Source organism: Meleagris gallopavo, chromosome 12 (genome assembly GCF_000146605.3).
Source record: "Meleagris gallopavo isolate NT-WF06-2002-E0010 breed Aviagen turkey brand Nicholas breeding stock chromosome 12, Turkey_5.1, whole genome shotgun sequence".
NCBI lineage: Eukaryota > Metazoa > Chordata > Aves > Galliformes > Phasianidae > Meleagris > Meleagris gallopavo.
In genome coordinates this window covers 13,305,388-13,322,790 of record NC_015022.2, presented here as the reverse complement: position 1 = coordinate 13,322,790, position 17,403 = coordinate 13,305,388, and the positions used below count along the sequence as shown (strand labels likewise).

The 17,403-nt window shown below is 46.8% G+C and overlaps 1 protein-coding gene across 3 annotated transcripts in view; it reads left to right on the top strand.

Moving 5' to 3' along the window:
• AKAP13 (A-kinase anchoring protein 13) overlaps positions 1-17,403 on the top strand; it is a 172,430-nt gene that overhangs the window by 69,495 nt on the left and 85,532 nt on the right. For 2 of the 3 annotated variants that reach the window (XM_031555334.1, XM_031555333.1), the window contains exons 7-8: positions 8,811-9,000; positions 11,841-14,667. In XM_031555334.1, the coding sequence (XP_031411194.1) occupies positions 8,811-9,000; positions 11,841-14,667 (3,017 nt within the window). Of the gene's footprint in view, positions 1-5,913; positions 6,051-8,810; positions 9,001-11,840; positions 14,668-17,403 lie in introns of those variants that run through there. The other variant, XM_019619516.2, reaches the window with a different exon arrangement.

Sequence of the window (17,403 nt, the reverse complement as noted above, 5' to 3'; positions counted from 1 at the left end):
CTTAAATAAGTTCTGGGGCGGGAGGGCTGTTTGTAAAAGTTTTGGTCTGCATGTCTGCTGTTCTGATGCCCAGTTCTCTTAAGCTTTGTTATTAACTTTGTTTTCCTGATGGGAAATTTCAGATGCTTAGGGTTTATGTTCAGTGACCCAGTGTCATGTTTAGGACTCTTCTGTGTTGTCCGTGCTCTCACGCAACGTTTCTTTACGCTACAAATTGTAATTATTCTGTTTTCTATAGTTGTTGGACAGGATGTTAGAGGCAGCAAAAAGTAAGTTTGGCTGCTCGTGTGCTTGCATTTAAGTTTCATCTGAGGCAGTGAAGCCAACCACATAGCAGGCAGGGTGAGGGAGAAGGTGAGGGGTGGGACAGGAGCTGTACTCTGTCTGACCTTTTCTTCACCACTGTTGGCTGGGATCAATGCAGAGATGGTAGCAGTGTTTCTCTTTTTCCCACGTGAGTTCAACAGCAGTCATAATGTGAAAATACTCAACGGTCTTGTAGGCTGCTTTATAAAACTGAAATAAGCAAATTCATCCTGAAACTGCAGCCAAGAGCTCCAAGGTGAGACTAATGATGCTGACAGAATTTGCATACTACACAAAGTCTGAGTTGATCAAAACTTGATTATAAAGCTCACAGCAAATACTTTGATCTGAATGAACAGAGTCGATAATTTTAAAAGATATGGGAAGTAAACAGAGCTGTTACAACTGCTGTTTATGTATTTGGTAGTGTGTTTCACAACCAATTCCAATGCAGTCCTTTCTTGGTGGGAAAAGAAGCAAAAGCACTTGGTTATGTGGCATTGCCCGCTGCTAATCACTGGGACAGCTGCTGTTGGGGTCATCGAAGGGATTCCTCTGGTGACCTTTGCAGTACGTCTTTGAACACGAGATACTGTAGTACCCTCAGTACCTTTTCCATCAAGGTGCTGCTGGCTCCTGTTCTTTTTACTGTATCCTAAAACCATGTAGGTGAGGTAAGCAGAATTACGGCTACTTTCCCTCTTGGGTGGAAATAATATGCCTAACCATCTGACAGGTGTCAGATGCAAGGTGCATCTTGTTGCTCCAAAAAGCTTCCAGTGGGATGGTGGCTGCAATGAAGGTGACCTGTTTCCATAGCAGAAGTTTCATTATGCTTTGTGCTTTCTGCAGTCGCAGGGGATCAGGCCATACTGGGAGGAGAAATAGCGAGTTTCAAAATAGGGAAAAGCAGCCAAACTCCACGACAAGAGTATATATTATTTACGTGCTGTCAAAACACAATGGATACTGTACAATCTCTTTTCTGCACTCTCCTTATGCACTGGCTGTATAAACCATGCACACACATTTGGCACGTAGTGTGTACCACTCAGCAAAATACGGAGCAGCAACGCATGTTAGTGAGAGCTTGTACAAAGGAGCCATTATTTTTACAAGTAATTAAGCTCCACTTTGCAAAATAAATGAATGCAGCATGTTTTGTGTTGCATTATCCTTGGGGGGATTTTATTGTTGCTAATTTGCAGGACCCTGCATTTCACAACTCTTCATCAGTGTGGGGAAGGGGTGATGTTCTGCTGTAATTAAGGCAGAATCATTAAAAAACAGACAGAAAACCTCTGTTGGTGCAGTTTTGTCCGAGTTCAACTGCAGTGTAAATATTTTTCTCAAAAACTAATGACACTGGTGACATTTGGAATTTCTGTTTGTCAGATGAGCTTTCCCTTTTCAGCTCTTAAGTTCATTTTAAGGATGCAAGGTGCCTTCCACTGCGGAGCTGCAAGTCTGGAAGCTTCTTTTACTGTAGGCTGGAGCTTGTGATGTGCGTCCTCTGGCAGAAATGATGCACCCAGAGCTGCTGGCGGGGCTGGATGCACCTGATCCCCCATAGAAAAGCCTTGGGAAGAAGGCAGCACGCAAAGCTCTCTCTGAATTTCAACAGTTCCCAAGTGCGGGAGAAGTGAATTGAAAAAAGAAGGCTCCTTTGTTGAAGCCTGCTGCTTCCTCATGTTTAAATTGGGCAATGCTGGCTGCAGGGCGTTGGCAGCTCTGCTGTGCTGTGCAAAGACAGAGCTCCAAGGAGGCAGCAGGGCTCTAACCAGGGCAGGGTGAGTAACTTGGCCTCTGCAGCAGGACGGCTGCGTTTTGCAGTAGTTGATGTTTTTTAATATGGTTCGGTGTAGTAACATAATCTGCCTGCCAGCTCCATGTTCTTCAGTATAAGTCAGGCAAGTAAAATGGCTCCAAGAAATAGCTCGTGTTCTGAATTTCGGAGTCGAAGTGCTATTCTGTAAAACTCTGATTTTGTAACCTAATTTCATTTCTGCAGAGCAAAGTTCCGTCCGGCAGCCCAAAAGTATCGGGTTTTTTCTTTCAGTGAAGCCAGATGTGTGGTGTTCCTTTGCAGCTGAGAGTGAGGGTAGGAGAAAAGTAAAGTCTGCAAGAAAAACTCCTGCGTTTTCCAGTCCGTGCAGAGGGGAAGATACAGAGCACAAGTCTCTTGTGTTTCTAGCATTCACTTTGCTTTTCTGTTTTCTCTGCTGGCTTCTCATTACCATGAAGCACTTCTGTGTGTCTCTGTGGCTCAAACCTCCAGGTAGCAGCGTGGTGTCCCAGAATGTGAAGCCATCAGCCAGTATTAGTGCAGATTTCCAAAATTAAACTGACCTAGATTTAATTAACACACGTAAGGAACAGCTTACTGGTAGCAGAAGTTTCTCGTGAACATTTTGCAATGCTTGATAATCACTTGCTATTGTTCTGATTTTGTGTAAGTAATTGGTGATGTCTGTGCTGTAATCTCCGTGGTGCCTCTCAGATGAGGAAGGTTTTTCAGTCACTTTACTTTTGTAATTGAATGTTCTTTGCTGCTTTTCTGGGCCAGGGCTGCAAGAGGATTTGTCCGGTGTCTTATTTCTTTACACGCCAGTTCAGCAAGTCCATTAAGTGCGTTTGATTTCAGAAATCTCCAGTTTGTCTTCAGCTGTGTGTGGTGCAGGTGCATTCCGAAATCACCAGGTTTTTGGGCTGGGAACATCACCAACTGCAGGGAATTCGGTGCCAGGCTGTAGCAGTGTGTAACAGTGTGCTGGCCTGGTCCTCTCTGCACCCTTGCCCTAATTGTGAGCTGAGTGGCAGCACTCTGAGTCTCCCCTCTGTTATTTCTTCCTCTGTGGTTCCCTGTGCAGGGAGCAGGAGCAGGAAGCAACTGGGGACACGCAGGTGTCCTGCAGGTTGTGCAGCATCGCCTGCCCCTTGCTTTGCTCTACTTTGCATTTGTGCTAACCAGAATTGGCGGCTGAAGACTGTTTTTCCTTCTGTTCTTCCATATAAAACCAAGCAACAAACCTTTTAATTGCCATTTAAAGGGATGTTCAGAGAAAATAAAGAGCAAAGATGGAGGATCTGATGAGAGATCCGTGTGTTAAAAGGATGCTGCTTGGGTACAGAAGTATAGGAGTAGTAGTGATCCAACAGGAATCTGGTTTCAGGTGCTTCATTGCTGAACTTCCAGATGATTTTTTTGCAACAGAGTTGCTTAATTGCTAATTCATCCTGGCTGGAAGGATGCTGAGATGCTGTGGCTTTCCTCTGGCCATGGCATAGCAGCAGGGACAGTGTGATGGAGCAAGAGGCATTCGTGCTTCCCACCTTCCATTTACTGACTCATTACATGCACCAGCTTTTACTCTTTTCCTGGTGCGCTCCAAAATCATACTGAGATCTTCCTTTGTAGGTAAAGCTAGGAAAGTGAAACATGCAAAAATGTATGCAACAACAGGCAGCTATTCCTGTGGAATGTGTGCTGTGCATATATTTGATGAGGCCTGAGAAATGTTTAGGTTTTAGAGTTCAGACCCTCTGAGGTAGGAAGTATATTGCATTTGTTAAGATAACTGGACTTGTCCTAGGATTTCAAGTCTGCAAATAACTGTTGAAGGAACAAGCCAGCTTTCTTCTCTGGTATGATTTCCTATTGTATAGTGTGTTGATTGTTGGGCTGAGAAGTTAGCATTAAATATCTTGAATTCAGTTGTTGAATATTTAATCTGATATTGGAGGGTTATTCATGCAATCCTGAATTCAGTTCAGCTTCCAAACCCTCTGCTGTTCACATTTGCGTGGAGCACCGTAAGCAGTTACTCATCGTTTCTGCAGCAGATGAACTCTCCTTCAACATCAAAAGCATTCCAGTTAGTGAGTGCTCTGTAGAAGTGCCTTACATGAGAAATATTTGTTGGTGTTTTTTTTTTTCTTTTCTCCTGCTTTCCGGTGGCTTTTGGTACACTCACCTGAGGTATAAACACTGTCTTGAAATCATTTTCCTGTGTATGAGCTGGCCATTTGTGTTAACTCATTCTACCATGTGTCAGTTGCGTGTATTTTCTGAATCCTCCTATATGATGCATAGTGATGTTCCCAAAAATGGGGAAACATAGAAAACATGGAAGTGCTGGTGTGCACTTGTGCTGTGTATGCCATTAAAGACAGTGGGGCTATTGACAAAGAGCTGATCGTACCATACGAGGCCTGTGTTACCCAACATTCTGCAACAGCATTGATTTACTGTCTTATCTGTTTCCATTTACTTTGTAGTGGGACAAAATAAAACAAAAAATCTGTTAAAAGGATACGAAGGGAACACACAATCAAAAGGGACACATTGAGTCCTCTTAGGAGTAATAGCGTTGCCACTAAATATTAATTGTAATTAGTAACGAGCAGTTGTTGGCATTATCAGTAGCTGATTATTGCTGGCTGCCTGCAGTTTTGTTTGAAGAACAAGGAGATACTTTGGAGCCCCACACCCCTGTGTGTGATGAGCTTAGGAAACTGCCTTTTGTTTGTTATGGTTTTCTGGAGTCTTGCTCTGACATTCTGGTGACTATGATAAATCTGGGTGTGGATTTTCATTGGAGGGGCTGTTGGCTTGATGTATGTAAGTTGTTAGTGTTAGGGACGTGTTGTGCAACAGCCACCAAGCCCAGCTTCCTGTCCCAGTAGGCACCGTTCCTTGTTTATTCCGGACCACAGTCAGTCTATCTGTCTGATCTTGTATTTTCAGTGAGTTATTAAAATAACAGCCATAAATCAAAATTTGAATAGGAATGTAAGATATGTAACACTAAAATCCTGTGTAAGTTTTTTTTTCTTAGAGAAAAGAGCATCTAAATTCTAGCATTTCCTAGCTGTTTGCCATAACCATAGCACTTTTTTTTTCTTTTTTTTTCTTTGGAAGTGATTTTATTTTCTTTATCACATGAATCTGATGCTTTCAGAAACACCCCGCAGCTGTGGCTAAGGTTACAGTAAGGTCCCAAGAGCCAGCAGTGCTGCTGGGTTTGCTTTGTCCCAGCCAAGGTCTGGCTGAGAAATGTGAAGGGATATCCCCAGGAAACAACACCTTGACTTCCTGCACCGCCTTCTGCCTGCGGGATCCCCCTTCCTAGTATGTGGCTCTGCTTAACCCACTGAGATTGTTTGGATCATTTGTCCAATCTCTTCCTCAGCCTTCCTCTCCCCTTTGGATAAATCCTGTTATCTGTGTACGGGAAGGCGCTTCTTTTGGAGCCCTGACGTAGCCCAATTTCAAACCACTCCAACTGATGACCGCTTCTGAAACTTTGAAGGGCTTTTCCTCCAGTCGGAGCACGTTCGTTGTTCTCCCTTTCTCACTTATCTTCCCTTTTTTTATAAATATCTTGCCCGTATGTGCAGGAAGCTGGGAGCTGCGCTGGGTCGTTGCAGCCGTTCCTCCACTGCTTTCCGCCCCTCCTTGGCCCGAGGCCATCCTATCAGCTTCGCTACAAGACCAGAATAGATCTGCACACAAATACGGCGCTCTGCTCCTCCTTCACCGGGGATGGCACTTGCTTGTGGAGGTCTAAAAAATAGTATCCCTTGTAGTTTCTCATGGGTCGGATGTGCCGGTGATGCTGTGGTTTGAGTCATGGCCCGAGAGCATTTTGGAGGTGGTGAGGGGTTGAGTTTGCTCCTTCACTCGCTGTGTTTGGGGTCAGCATCCTTCCTTGAGCCTGGTTTCCTTTGGTGAAGGGCCGCTGGTAAGTCTTTCTCCATGCAAGCGCTGCTCTTTCATGAAGGCAGCCATTTCCTTTCTGTGCACCAGAAAATGGGCGTGAAGCAGCGGAGAGCAGGGCTGGAGGATTCCTGCCAGGTTTTCTCAGTGGGACACGGTTCAGTGCCGCGTGATTATGCTGGAGGTGAAGGCATTCATATGACCGCTGTGGACTTTGTTGGTCAGTCCTTCACTTTTGTGCCAAGGGAGATACTTCCATCAGCGAAAGTTTGGCTCAGAGTTGGTTCAAGGGAAACTTTCTGTTCAGTGCTGTCTCCCAGGTATTTCTGTAAGAAGCTGTTGAAAGGGCAGAAAGAATTGACTCAGGATGGTCAGGTCCTGTAAGGCTTGCTTCCCCTGTTGCAGGCAAACTGCGGCTAAGACTTCTGCGCTGAATGAAAACAGATTTTCAGACTACTTAAATGCTGGAGTTTCTATCTATGTCTGTTAGTAAATCTTTAGTAAATATTTCCATTTTTGTTTTTATCTCCTACTAGTTCACCTTGGGTATGTACTCCTGTACAATTACAGCTACTGCAGAAATTGCTAACCAGTACAAAATGAGTGCCTTTCATAATGAGGGAGCACTAAATGTAGGTCTAAATCCTATTTTCGGAAAGAATGTGTGCTTTTGTAATTTCTCAATAGAAGGTAGGGCTTGCAATGAGCCAGAAAGGAGACACACAAATGGTTAAGCTCAACACAGGGGCAAAGGAGCAGGAGGGTATTCTCATGTGATCTACGTCCTCTTGAAAGTGATTGTCTGAGCAACAGAAATAGCAGTGTGCAAACAAGTTGACACTTGTGAGCACTCATTTGTCCTCTCTGCTGCAGTACATCAGCGCCTGGATGTGTCAGTGTATGAGAGGGATGACTTGGAGGAGTCGGTGGATTGAGCCATCTTAATTATGTACAACATGGGTGACTGCTCCTAAAAATGAGATCTCTGTGTTATCTGTGGTTGGATGCGATGTGAGAAAGATCCTGGCTATACCAAAAGGCTTAAACCCCTTTGTAGACTGCAGTGCAGATTCACAACTTGAATATGGAAAGGAATTGCAGACTTGAATCAGCAGCAATCACCGCTGCTCACAAATGATCAGCCTGACCTGCAGAAGATGGAGGTGACAGATTGCAGCAGCGGTAGCAGTGGTGGGATGTGCTCGTGATGCTGCAGGGCGCCGTGCTCTCCTGCAATCCTGCTCCAGGTATTGAAGCCTTTGAGGGTTCTCTGAGGCTGCTGCTGTGCAGGCTGCTCTGTGGGTGCCTGTTTGAAGATGCTTGTAAGTGTACTTGAAGCTGATGAGAAAGTGGAGAAGGCTGTTGTGTTCTTGAAGCCTGCTGGTGGTGGCTTCATGAATGGGTGAATACGTTTTTTTGTGATGACTGCTTCATCGTGCTCTGAGAGCAGGCCCTGAGCACAGTGATTTCTTATGCATGGCAGCTGAAAAGAAAAATAGTCCATACAGAAGTGTCTGTGTTTCCTTGATAAAGGAAGGTCATTTCTGTGGCTGCTTTGTGCTTGTGATGTCTTGGTTGACTTCAGTGCCTCGATGATTGGGTTTATACTAATAACCACAAAAAACTGTACACTTCCTCCTGCTTCTCTATAGAAATATTGATTCGGTTTAAATCAAGAGTAATTCTGCAGAAGTCAATTGAGTTACATTGTGGAAAAGGGTGGAAGACATAGGTTTGCTTTGTCTGAATTTGCTTTGTGTCCTGATTTTACCCGAAATGACTCACAGGGAGGGACTGGATCAGTGCACTGGGGCACTGTGCAGGCAGCTGTTAGCCCTCCGTTGACTGTGGGCTCTCAGTGGGCCTCATGATCATTCAAACAGATCTTTGCTATCCTGAGTCAGTTCTGATTCAAAATGGAAGCTCTGGACCTGAAGCTCTAGGTGAGCACCTTGGTAAGCTGAATGCTTCCGCACGCCCTTATTGTGCCCATGTTGTCTCTGTACAGCTTGGTGGCAGCAGCCACATGAGGTGGTACAGCATTGGGTTGCAAACTTGTGCACAGTCAGGGTTTGGCTTTGAGATGACTAGGTAGAAATTTCTACTGACAAGAAGTAACTGCTGCGTTATTTTTTCATTCTGATCTATAACAGCACCCTTTTATCCTCTTTTCCCTTGGTAAAAAGAATGTCCGTGTTATTACTGCAGAAGGTTGGCTGCCTCATAATAGAGAGAATGACTTGCGTAGAAGCAGTTTCACAGGGCAAGCAAAATTCATTTCAGGAGTGACAAAACTGCTACAAGCTGATGGCTGTTGGGTTTTTGTGAAGAGGCGTGCTGGTTTCGGTGTAGAAGTTGTAGTATCTGTATCACAGAATTGTCACTCCCTCTGACTTGTCCCCCTGCGGTCTGTCTCTCAGGTATCTGTTGTTCCACAGCAGCTACTCTGGTGATCTACACCTGCAATAGGTTCTATTTAAAAAGCAATTGTACCCCTTGTTGCTAGTCATTCATGTGCTCTTCCAGTCTGGGGGAAAACAGCAGGTCTCTCTACTTTAGAAAGGCTGTGAAATAGAGCTGGTGGCTGGAGTTAGCTGTAAATCACCTTCATTTCCAGGATGGAGACGTGTGTGCGTGCGTGTTTGGCTGTCTGGCCCTGGAGCCTATGCTCTGCTTCACTTGGGCCATTGATTAGATGACTGTCCAGAGTGAAGAACAGCGTGTGTGTCCTGCAATGCAGCATTCCTTCTCGCTCACAGGTTAACCCGCACTGCTTTTATTTCAGAGAGGAAGCCACGGAGCCCGACTCGTGGAGCACCCTGTCTCACACTGTGCACACTGGGGACTACTGCGTCAAGCACCACCAGCAGCTCGATGTTTACACACTAACAGCTGAAACCAAGGAAGGGACAAAGGCCAGCCTGGAGAGTGACATACGGCAGCTTCAGATGCACATGCAAAGCCACCAGCACACGGTAAGGAAACCCCTGTGGTGACTGAACAGAAGGAGAAGCGAGTGTTTGCAGTAGCCTGGTACCTGGGAGGGATATCCACACATAGGAACCATTTGGGTGCATATTTAGTAGTGAGTCTAGACAGAAACTTACCTATTTTCTCTTCTATTTCCTGCCTTTCCCTTTGGTTGGGGCACCCTTAGCACAAGGACACATCAGAAGGGCAGAGAAGCCCTCCTGGAGGAGTGTAAAGTGGCATTAGGTGTGCTCTGGAGGGTCTTGGGGTCAATAGGGATTAGCACAGTAGGTACGTCTCTGTCCAGACAAGAAAGGGTCAGAGAGAAGAGTAAATGGAAAACCTTTGGGAGGCTGATGGAGAAAACAGTGGTTCTCTTCATGCCTGTAGGACTTAGGGGACAAGCCAACCCCAACCATGCAGTGTGCATGCCTACAGCCCTGCCCTTGCTGGCAGGGTGGTTTGGTTACAGGAGCAGAGCTGACACGAGGGAGGGACTTTGGAGATTTCCCCTCAGTGCCTGAAAATCAGTACCCAAGGGACTCGTTCAGGAGAGGAAGATGAAGCAGCGGGGCGCTTCTGTATGATTTCTCTGAAGTGCTCTGCATGTAGCACAGCTGCCACTGTGTTATCACCCATAGATCTGCTGCTGGGGCGGTATGGAGTTTAAATAATGCTGCTCCTGGGGGTTTCTGTTCCCTTAACAAGCAAGGAGAGAACCGTTGTCTGCAGGAAAGTGGGGTTCAGAGCTGTTGGCCACCCAATCCGTCATCATCCTTCTCTGAGTGGGTGGTGTTGATTACTCCCAACCTGAGCAGGAGCTCACCCACTCCCGAGCTGGTGGTACAGCAGAACTTACCACGAATTCTCCTCCCTGTGCTTCTCCTTTCCATCAAATATCACTGTACACGGCCAGCATATCGAGCCCGTTTCATGTTTGCTGGAGCGAATGCAGACGGGTACATGTCTGACAATGAAATCACTAAAGGCTACGTTTAGACTTTTTCTTTCCAGCGCTGTTTCACTTCACATCTAATCTGATTTGGATTTGGAATGCAGCCCTGTAATTATTTCATTTAGGTTCATTTAGGGTCAGTTAGAAGCCAGTTGGCTTCCTTCGGCGACGGCTGTATTTTTCAGGCTGTTGGCAGAGTGACTTTGCCATGATGATGCTGGGGCTGCTTTGGACTTTCCTGTTGAAATCCGTGCTCATTCCAGAACAAGTGTCACTGTTGCCTGCATCCAGCCATCCATCCTGACTGGAGACCAGCAGCACGGTGTTAGATGGAGATAGCAGCTTTGCAAACCCATGCTGCCTGCCTCCAGGACTCACCTGCCTTAGTGCCTGAGAAGACACGAGTTGTGCCATGGCTGGCAGCATCCTCAGCTGTGTGGGAGCGAGGTGAAGGGGTTATTTTAAATAGGAGAGCCATCATAGACACCAGAATTAGGTTTAGTGGTCTGTGATTCAGTGAGTTGGTGGCAGTGGTCACAGTTGCAAACCTCAGATCATGGAAAAAATAGCAAACACAATATCCTCAGGGCAGCAGAGATTGTCGCCACTGCCTGTATATGCAAAAAATAAAGTTTGAAATAAATTCATTAGTGCTGAATTTCTAGAGGGCTGCAGGCAGTCCTCTCCTGCTGACTGAGAAAGCAGTGTGCCCTCTGAAAGCATGCAATGAAAGCCCAGAGCTTGCCTTCAGAGCTGCTTCCTAAAGAAAACCAAGGAAGCTCTGTGGGATCTTCTCTGAAGAGCTGGGCTTGCTCATTACTTTAACAAATCATTTTTTTCTGGTTTCTAAATGCTAAAATACAGCAGAGAGGAGAATAAAAAGATGATATTGAAGCAGAGATGGTTCTTTTTAAGTAAAGATCTGATTGTATCTAGCTATAAAGCTTAGTGAATCCTGGACAAAGCGGATATGCTTGAAAGGAAATGCAGATTAGACAGGAACTGAGTACTTAGCTACTGTTCCACAATATTGCACATATTAATTTTAATAGGATGTTGTCATTTTCAAATTTTCATTTCCACTTAGGAAATATATTTCAGATATTTAATTATGCATGCATTTCTCAGGAGTGGATTAGATGATTACTTTGGTCCTAGAAGTAGGAGACAAGTGGCTGTGATAAGACATTGACAGTCTACTGCCTTGTCTGAAGTGGTGTTTCTACAGGGTAGGGAAACAGGGCAACACTGATCAGAACTGGGGAGTGCCGCTGGGCAGGGATCTGAAGTTGTTCTCAAGCAGTGTTTGCTCGGCCCTGTGGGACCATTATTTGGTAGATTGAATTCTGCTGTTTGCTGATCTTGGATTTAAGTGTACAGCTACTTGAAAAGCAGTGACAAAAATGACAGAACCAAGCTCTTTATGGTGTAGCAAGGAGTTAGAGGGACAAATGTCAGCTCTGGGTATTTTGGACATGCTTCTAGGAAGAAAATCCTTCACAGGGAGTGGGGTGGCACTGGAGGAGATTATGCAGGGAAATGCTTGTTCCTCCATCATTGGAGGTTTTTGGAATTTGGCATGCCGGAGTCATGCCTGACCTGATGTAGCACTGCTGATAGGCCAACTTCGGAGGGGAGGTTGCACAACCTCTAGATGCTTCTTCAGCCAATATTTCTGTTATTCTAATAATTTCAGTATTACTGCATAGCAAATGAATATGTGATATGTTTGTAGTTCTGCCCTAAGGGTTGCAAGCATCACGCAGGTGTACAGCAGGAGCCACGTGAAATAGGTTGTATTGTTAAGATGTAGGTCTTGTACATGTTGAATAGAGTGTAAGAGTGTGACAGAGCAAAACAATCAAAATTTTTTTTTTTGCTTTGTTACAGAGTTCAAGGAAGTGGACACAGACTGTACTGGGATCCTCTGGAAATAGCTGTGGCAATGGAGCTGAGCCAGTTGATCACTCAACTGCTTCATCTCAAAGCCTAGGAGAAATGCCAGAAGGAAGGAAGGAAAGTCCATCTGATGTCTTTCACCTCGACAGTGGGCAGCTCTCAGACCAACCCCACCAGGAGGACGAGTGCCCCAGCAGGTCACTGATAACTCGTGTTATCGATGCGCCAAACAGCTCGCTGGGTCTGGGGGCGGTGGAGAGCCGAGTGTGCTCCTGTGAAAGCAAAAATACGGTGACGTTGTGTAAAAAGGAAGAGGAGGGGCCAGCCTCTGCTCAGTGCTCTGGGATTGTATCTGATGAGAACGGCTGCACAGTCAGCCCATGTGCAGGCGTCAACGGTGCTGTACATCTCCCATCCTGTGGAAATACAAATGAGGAAGCTGGAATGACATCTGCTGGAGTTGTTTTGGATCAAGCCAGCTTGTGCAGTAAAGATAGCACGCATCAGGAAGTGGGAGCTGCTGAGGAGTGTGCAGCTGAAAGTACTGTTGCTGTGGTTGAAACTGCCGGTGAAGCCCCAGCTTCCCGAGAGGGCGTGGATGTGGCCATGGGCCAGACCGAGTGCAGGAACTGTGCTGGGGCAGCTGACAGGGCGCCGAGCCAGCAGCAGGTAAAGGATGGGATGGCTGAGACCCCTGCAATGAGGACTGCAGATCCAGAAGAGCCATTGCCAGCTGAGGAAGAACCCAGAAGTGCTGCTCAACCCTTGCTTGATGGCTTTAATGGCACTGAGTGTGCAGGTGGGGAGGATGCAAATGTGGGAGTGGTACCGGAGTGTGACAGTACAAATGCAAATGTTGACGCCGATGTCTCTGTTGGTCTTTGCAAGAGTGGTAATAACGATGAGACTGGAGTCTCAGGCACTGATCTGGTAAACAATGGAGCTTTGGAAAGCCAAGGTGGTGCCTGTGTCAAGGAAAGGCAGAGGGTCACTACGAGCACCAGAGCACCATTGCCAGCAGTGAATGGAGTGAAGGTACCTGTGTGTGTGCCAGTATTTCCTGATGTGGAAAGCCAAGACAGCAGAGAGAGTGGGGAACCAGAAGGGCAAGTGAAAGTGGGTAGCACAAATGGCAAATTCAGCTCACCCTCCCTGGAAAACAGCGTGGAAACTGATGGCCCTGATGCTAGAGCTGAAAATGGAAATATTGGTGAAACTAAAGAAAGCATTGAAAAACCCACACATTGCCAGGGGAGCAGTGACATTGCTGAGTGTATAGGTGAAGCAATGGAGGACAGCGGAGCCCACAACAAGGAGCCAGTGGGAACTGATACCAGCAGCAGCAGAGAGGGAGGAAGCATAGATTGTGCAGACAGAGCTCAGGAAGTTGCTAGCTTCTGCCCTCCTGTTGATCAAACTGCTGTTAATGTTGAAACAGGGGACAAGTTAAAGCTGGATGGCATTCAAGGGAGTATGCAGGAGCCCAGATTGCTCCCTCTGGAGGATGCGAGCACGTTCTCAGCAGGAAAGGAGCCTCCGAAAGCTGAAGAGAGAGCAGAAACTGCTCCAGGGGAAGGGATGCCCCATCCTGATGCGGGGGACCTGGCTTCAGGTTGGACAAGAGATGCTGCAGTGGCACCTCCTGGACAGGAGGCACCAGGAGGCAGTAATGACCCCGTTTTACCTCTATGTTCCAAGGGCGCAGACTGTACAGAGGATAATTTTGTAGGCACACCCTTTGTAATTCGTAATGAAGAATCTAAACAAAAGCAGGAAGTGGCAGCAGCAGGCTCGGCTGAGCTGGCCCCACCGCACGGCCAGGAGCGTGGCGGGGTGGCCAGCGTGCTGGAGGACTATGCGGGGGCCCCAGGCCCTCCAAAGCAAAGCCTACAGTCTCATGCTGAAGGAAAAGACACAGCCAAGCCTGAGCGGGAGGCCTCAGACAGCAGCCAGGAGCAGGTTTTGTCAGAGAATCTGTTTGCCGCGGTTGTGAAATCCTCTGTCGGCAGTGCAGAGAGATCCGCAGCCAGCAGTGATGCGGGTGCTGGGCTGAAGGAGCTGGGCCCCAAGCAGGCTGGGACAGCAGGAGCAGGAGATAGCATCATGCAAGGAATTGGGCCAGCAGCAGGGAGTAAACCTTGTCTGGATGCAGGGCTGCCCCAGGAGCGCGGTCCAAGCCTGCAACATGTCTCCCCGCGCAGCAGCACCCCCGAATTGAAGGATGCTTCAGAAGTGGAAGCCCCGAGCCTTGCTTTTGAGGCTGAGGAAGCGTTGCAGATAGCAGCGGTAACCTCCATCACAGGTTATGAGGAAGAGCAGGGGGAGATGGAAAGTGTCCTTCCCAGAGCCACGCTGCAGCCCATTGCAGAGGAGCCCACGTGTGACAGTGACTCCAGCAGTGACACCATGGGTCCGGGCGGTGATGGCGATTCTGCTCCCACTTCAACAGCAGCACAAGGGTTGGTCACAGCACAGCCTGAGGGTAAGCAAAGCCAAGGCATACCGGAGCCAACTCCTTCACCCTGCTCCTCTGGCTTCAATGCTGTTGATTCACCCGAGCACGTGGGAGTAAAGAGTTCAGTTTCGGCAGATGATGGCTCTTCTCTGGATAAAGTTCCTAAAATGGTAAAAAGTTTTGATGCCGTAGTTTTTGCAGCTGAGAACCCTTCATCTCCTGGCTTACCAGCTGAAGGAAAAGTGGGGCCTGAGCCCCAGCCTGCAGTGGATGTGGCAGCCGGCCTTAATGGAGAGGCGGATTTAAGATCCTCTGCCAGAAAGGACGTCAGCCAGGACATTCGTGGAACCAAGCCTGCCACAGGTATGGAAAATCACTTCCTTTAATGCTGTGTAGCTTTCCTTTGTTGGTGTGCCTCTAGCATCGCATCAGCAAAGGAAGGGAAGTGAGTTCAAGGGGCTGCTGTGCACAGGAAGTGTAGGTGTCTGGAGTTTGCTATTTTTTATTTCTCCTCCTCATCTGAGAGAGAAAACTGAAGTTACAGTTTAAACTTGGAGTTGAAATGGCTGGCACTTGGCTGGCGCTTGAGGCCGAGAAAGGACATCATGTCATTTGAAGCTGTGCAGAAGAGTTTCTAGCACATACATCCCTTCTGGGGAAAGGATGAATGGGAGGGAGGTATTTAGACTCCCGTATCTTCGTGCTGCGCGCTTGGGCCTCGGGGTTTTTTGCTTAGTGCTAATTTGAGCTATTCCTTCACTTTTCCCCCTGTATTTTTACTAGCATGAAATCAGAAGGTAGAGCAGTGCTGCCTTGCATTTTCTTTCGTGTACTGAAACAGCTGCTGGTGTCCTTCTGAACTGTGCAAAGCCACTTCCTAATTGGTGGCATTAGGTCATTTAAAGAGAGGGCCAGCCCTACCCCCACTGCCTTTTCCTGTCTGCAAAGCTTTTGTCGGGCTGAACAGCCGGGTGTTTCCCAGTGCACTTCAGCAGGGTGGGAATGCAGTGAGGAGTCAGCGCCTGGCTGCTGGGATCTGCTGGGAGGGAGCGGTGTGATGGTGGGGAGCACAGCCTCTGCGGGCACAGATCAGACCTGCTTTTGTGCTGCATGAGCCGATAGAAAACATCCTCAGGTAACGCCGAGAGATGGGAAACAAGTGGATGAATTGAAGGAGGGAGAAAGGAGTTTGTCACTGCAGCCTGGAGTTAAACTGTAGGTGAATTCAGTGCAGCTGGGCTTCCCTTTGCATCCCACCTGTTCCGGCAGCTGTTGGATGCAAGTGGCTGAACTTTCTCAGTTGCTGTTTTTTCTTGCTATGAGATAATTATACAGTGCATTCTCTTTCCCAGCACTGAATAAGCAAGCAAACAGACAAAAAAAGATAAAAATGATTTAAAACAAATCTGCCGTGATATAAATCATACAGTTCTAAAGTTCTAAGGTATTTCACTGATGTAATACTGGGAGTTTTTCCTTAGTCTGAATACAGAAGGGAGGAGTGGCATAGGCAGAATAACTGGGGGTGGGGGAAAGGTTTGGTTTATGGGTTTGGTTTATTACTGTTAGTAATAGCAAATGTTTTTTCTTTGAGTTCTTTGAGCTTTAGGAAGTTGACATGTCAAGAGAGAATCAGTAAACGTTAGTCAGGAGTTCACTAGTAAATAATTAGGATGGCATAAAGGTGCATTAGACAGCTGCTTGCAGAAAGCAAGATTTTTGTGCTCTAGCAGTTTGAAGTTTGAATAGGATGGGAATGGCTGTAAAGCAACACCTGGAGTGTTAATTGGGGAGCTGCTTGGATTGTGCCTCCTTACAGCTCAGATCTGTTCTTTGGTTGGGTTCTTGGAGGCATGATGCTGTGTAGAGGAGTTTTTAAAGGAGAAGGGACTCAAAAGCCCTATAAGAGAGTAACTGAAGTAGAAAAAATAATAGTTGGAGATGTCAGAGGGGTGTTTGCTGCTGGTGTTGCATGCATCGCTCGTGTTGATGTCTGCTCTGTGTGTGTGTTTTGTGTCCTTGGTCTGTCAGGGCTCTATGTGAATTCCTCTCCGCTGTGTCAGTGCTGCGGAGTTTTCCCTGCAGTCTGGGGCTGTGTGGAGCATTTTGTGAGTCGCTGGTGTGCTCAGAATGAATCAAATCTTGTTTCAATAAGCTACAATAGAGCCTTCTCATAGGAAGTGTAGGTCATGAGGCCATTTCTCAGAAACGCGTGTGGTCAGAGGCTTATTGTCATGCTAATTTATCAGAGGCTCAATCAGCTAGTACTGCTGCTACCATTACTCCAAATCAAAAATTGGACTTTGAATTTTTTTTAGTTTATATTTGTAATTATACAGGGCTGTGCTGACAAATGCCTCCAAGCTGATGCAGCTTGACAGCAAGCGACCCCGGTAAGGTCAAGCTGTGTAGCTGGGGTCTGGTGCCTTACAGCCATTAACAAATACTGTAATTGTTACTGCTGAACCCTCTTCTGGGAGAAATTTTCCAGGTGTTCATGCTATGGATCTCGAAAACAAACATTCATTGTGAGGTAGAAGTGTATCACCTTGTTTCACCCCGTGCTTCCGTGGGTGAGCGCTTGCTACAAGCTCCTTCCCCTTGTAGAGTAGCAGGATGAATTGGTAAGAAATGACACTGATTATGTGTGTGATAAGGTGCTTCTGTGTCCCCAAAGGCCTGTTATAATATTATAATCCTAGATTCTGCTTTGGGGTTCTAGCAGTTCAGGCACAAGTGGAGGAGTGCAAAAGAACTGTCCCCTCGAATTTCACCTGCTGGTGACATGGAAGTAGTGCACCTAAGCCTCAACACACAGACAGGGTTGTTCTGTTGTTAAAAACTCTTGATTTTTATCTAGCCTGACAATAAAATGAGGGGCTGGTCCTGCTAGGATTGAGCTGAAATGCTAACTGATGGCCTTACAAGGAGCAGAGTTATGCCACTATGCTCAGGACATCACAGTGCCACAAACGCTGCTTGGGTTGTCCATTATCAGGGAGGGAGGTGTAATTAGTGTTTCTCGGGTGGGGAAGCAGAAACTCAGTGTTAGTAACTTATTCAGTTGTATGAAGGACATGCTGGCAGGACATGCTTCTC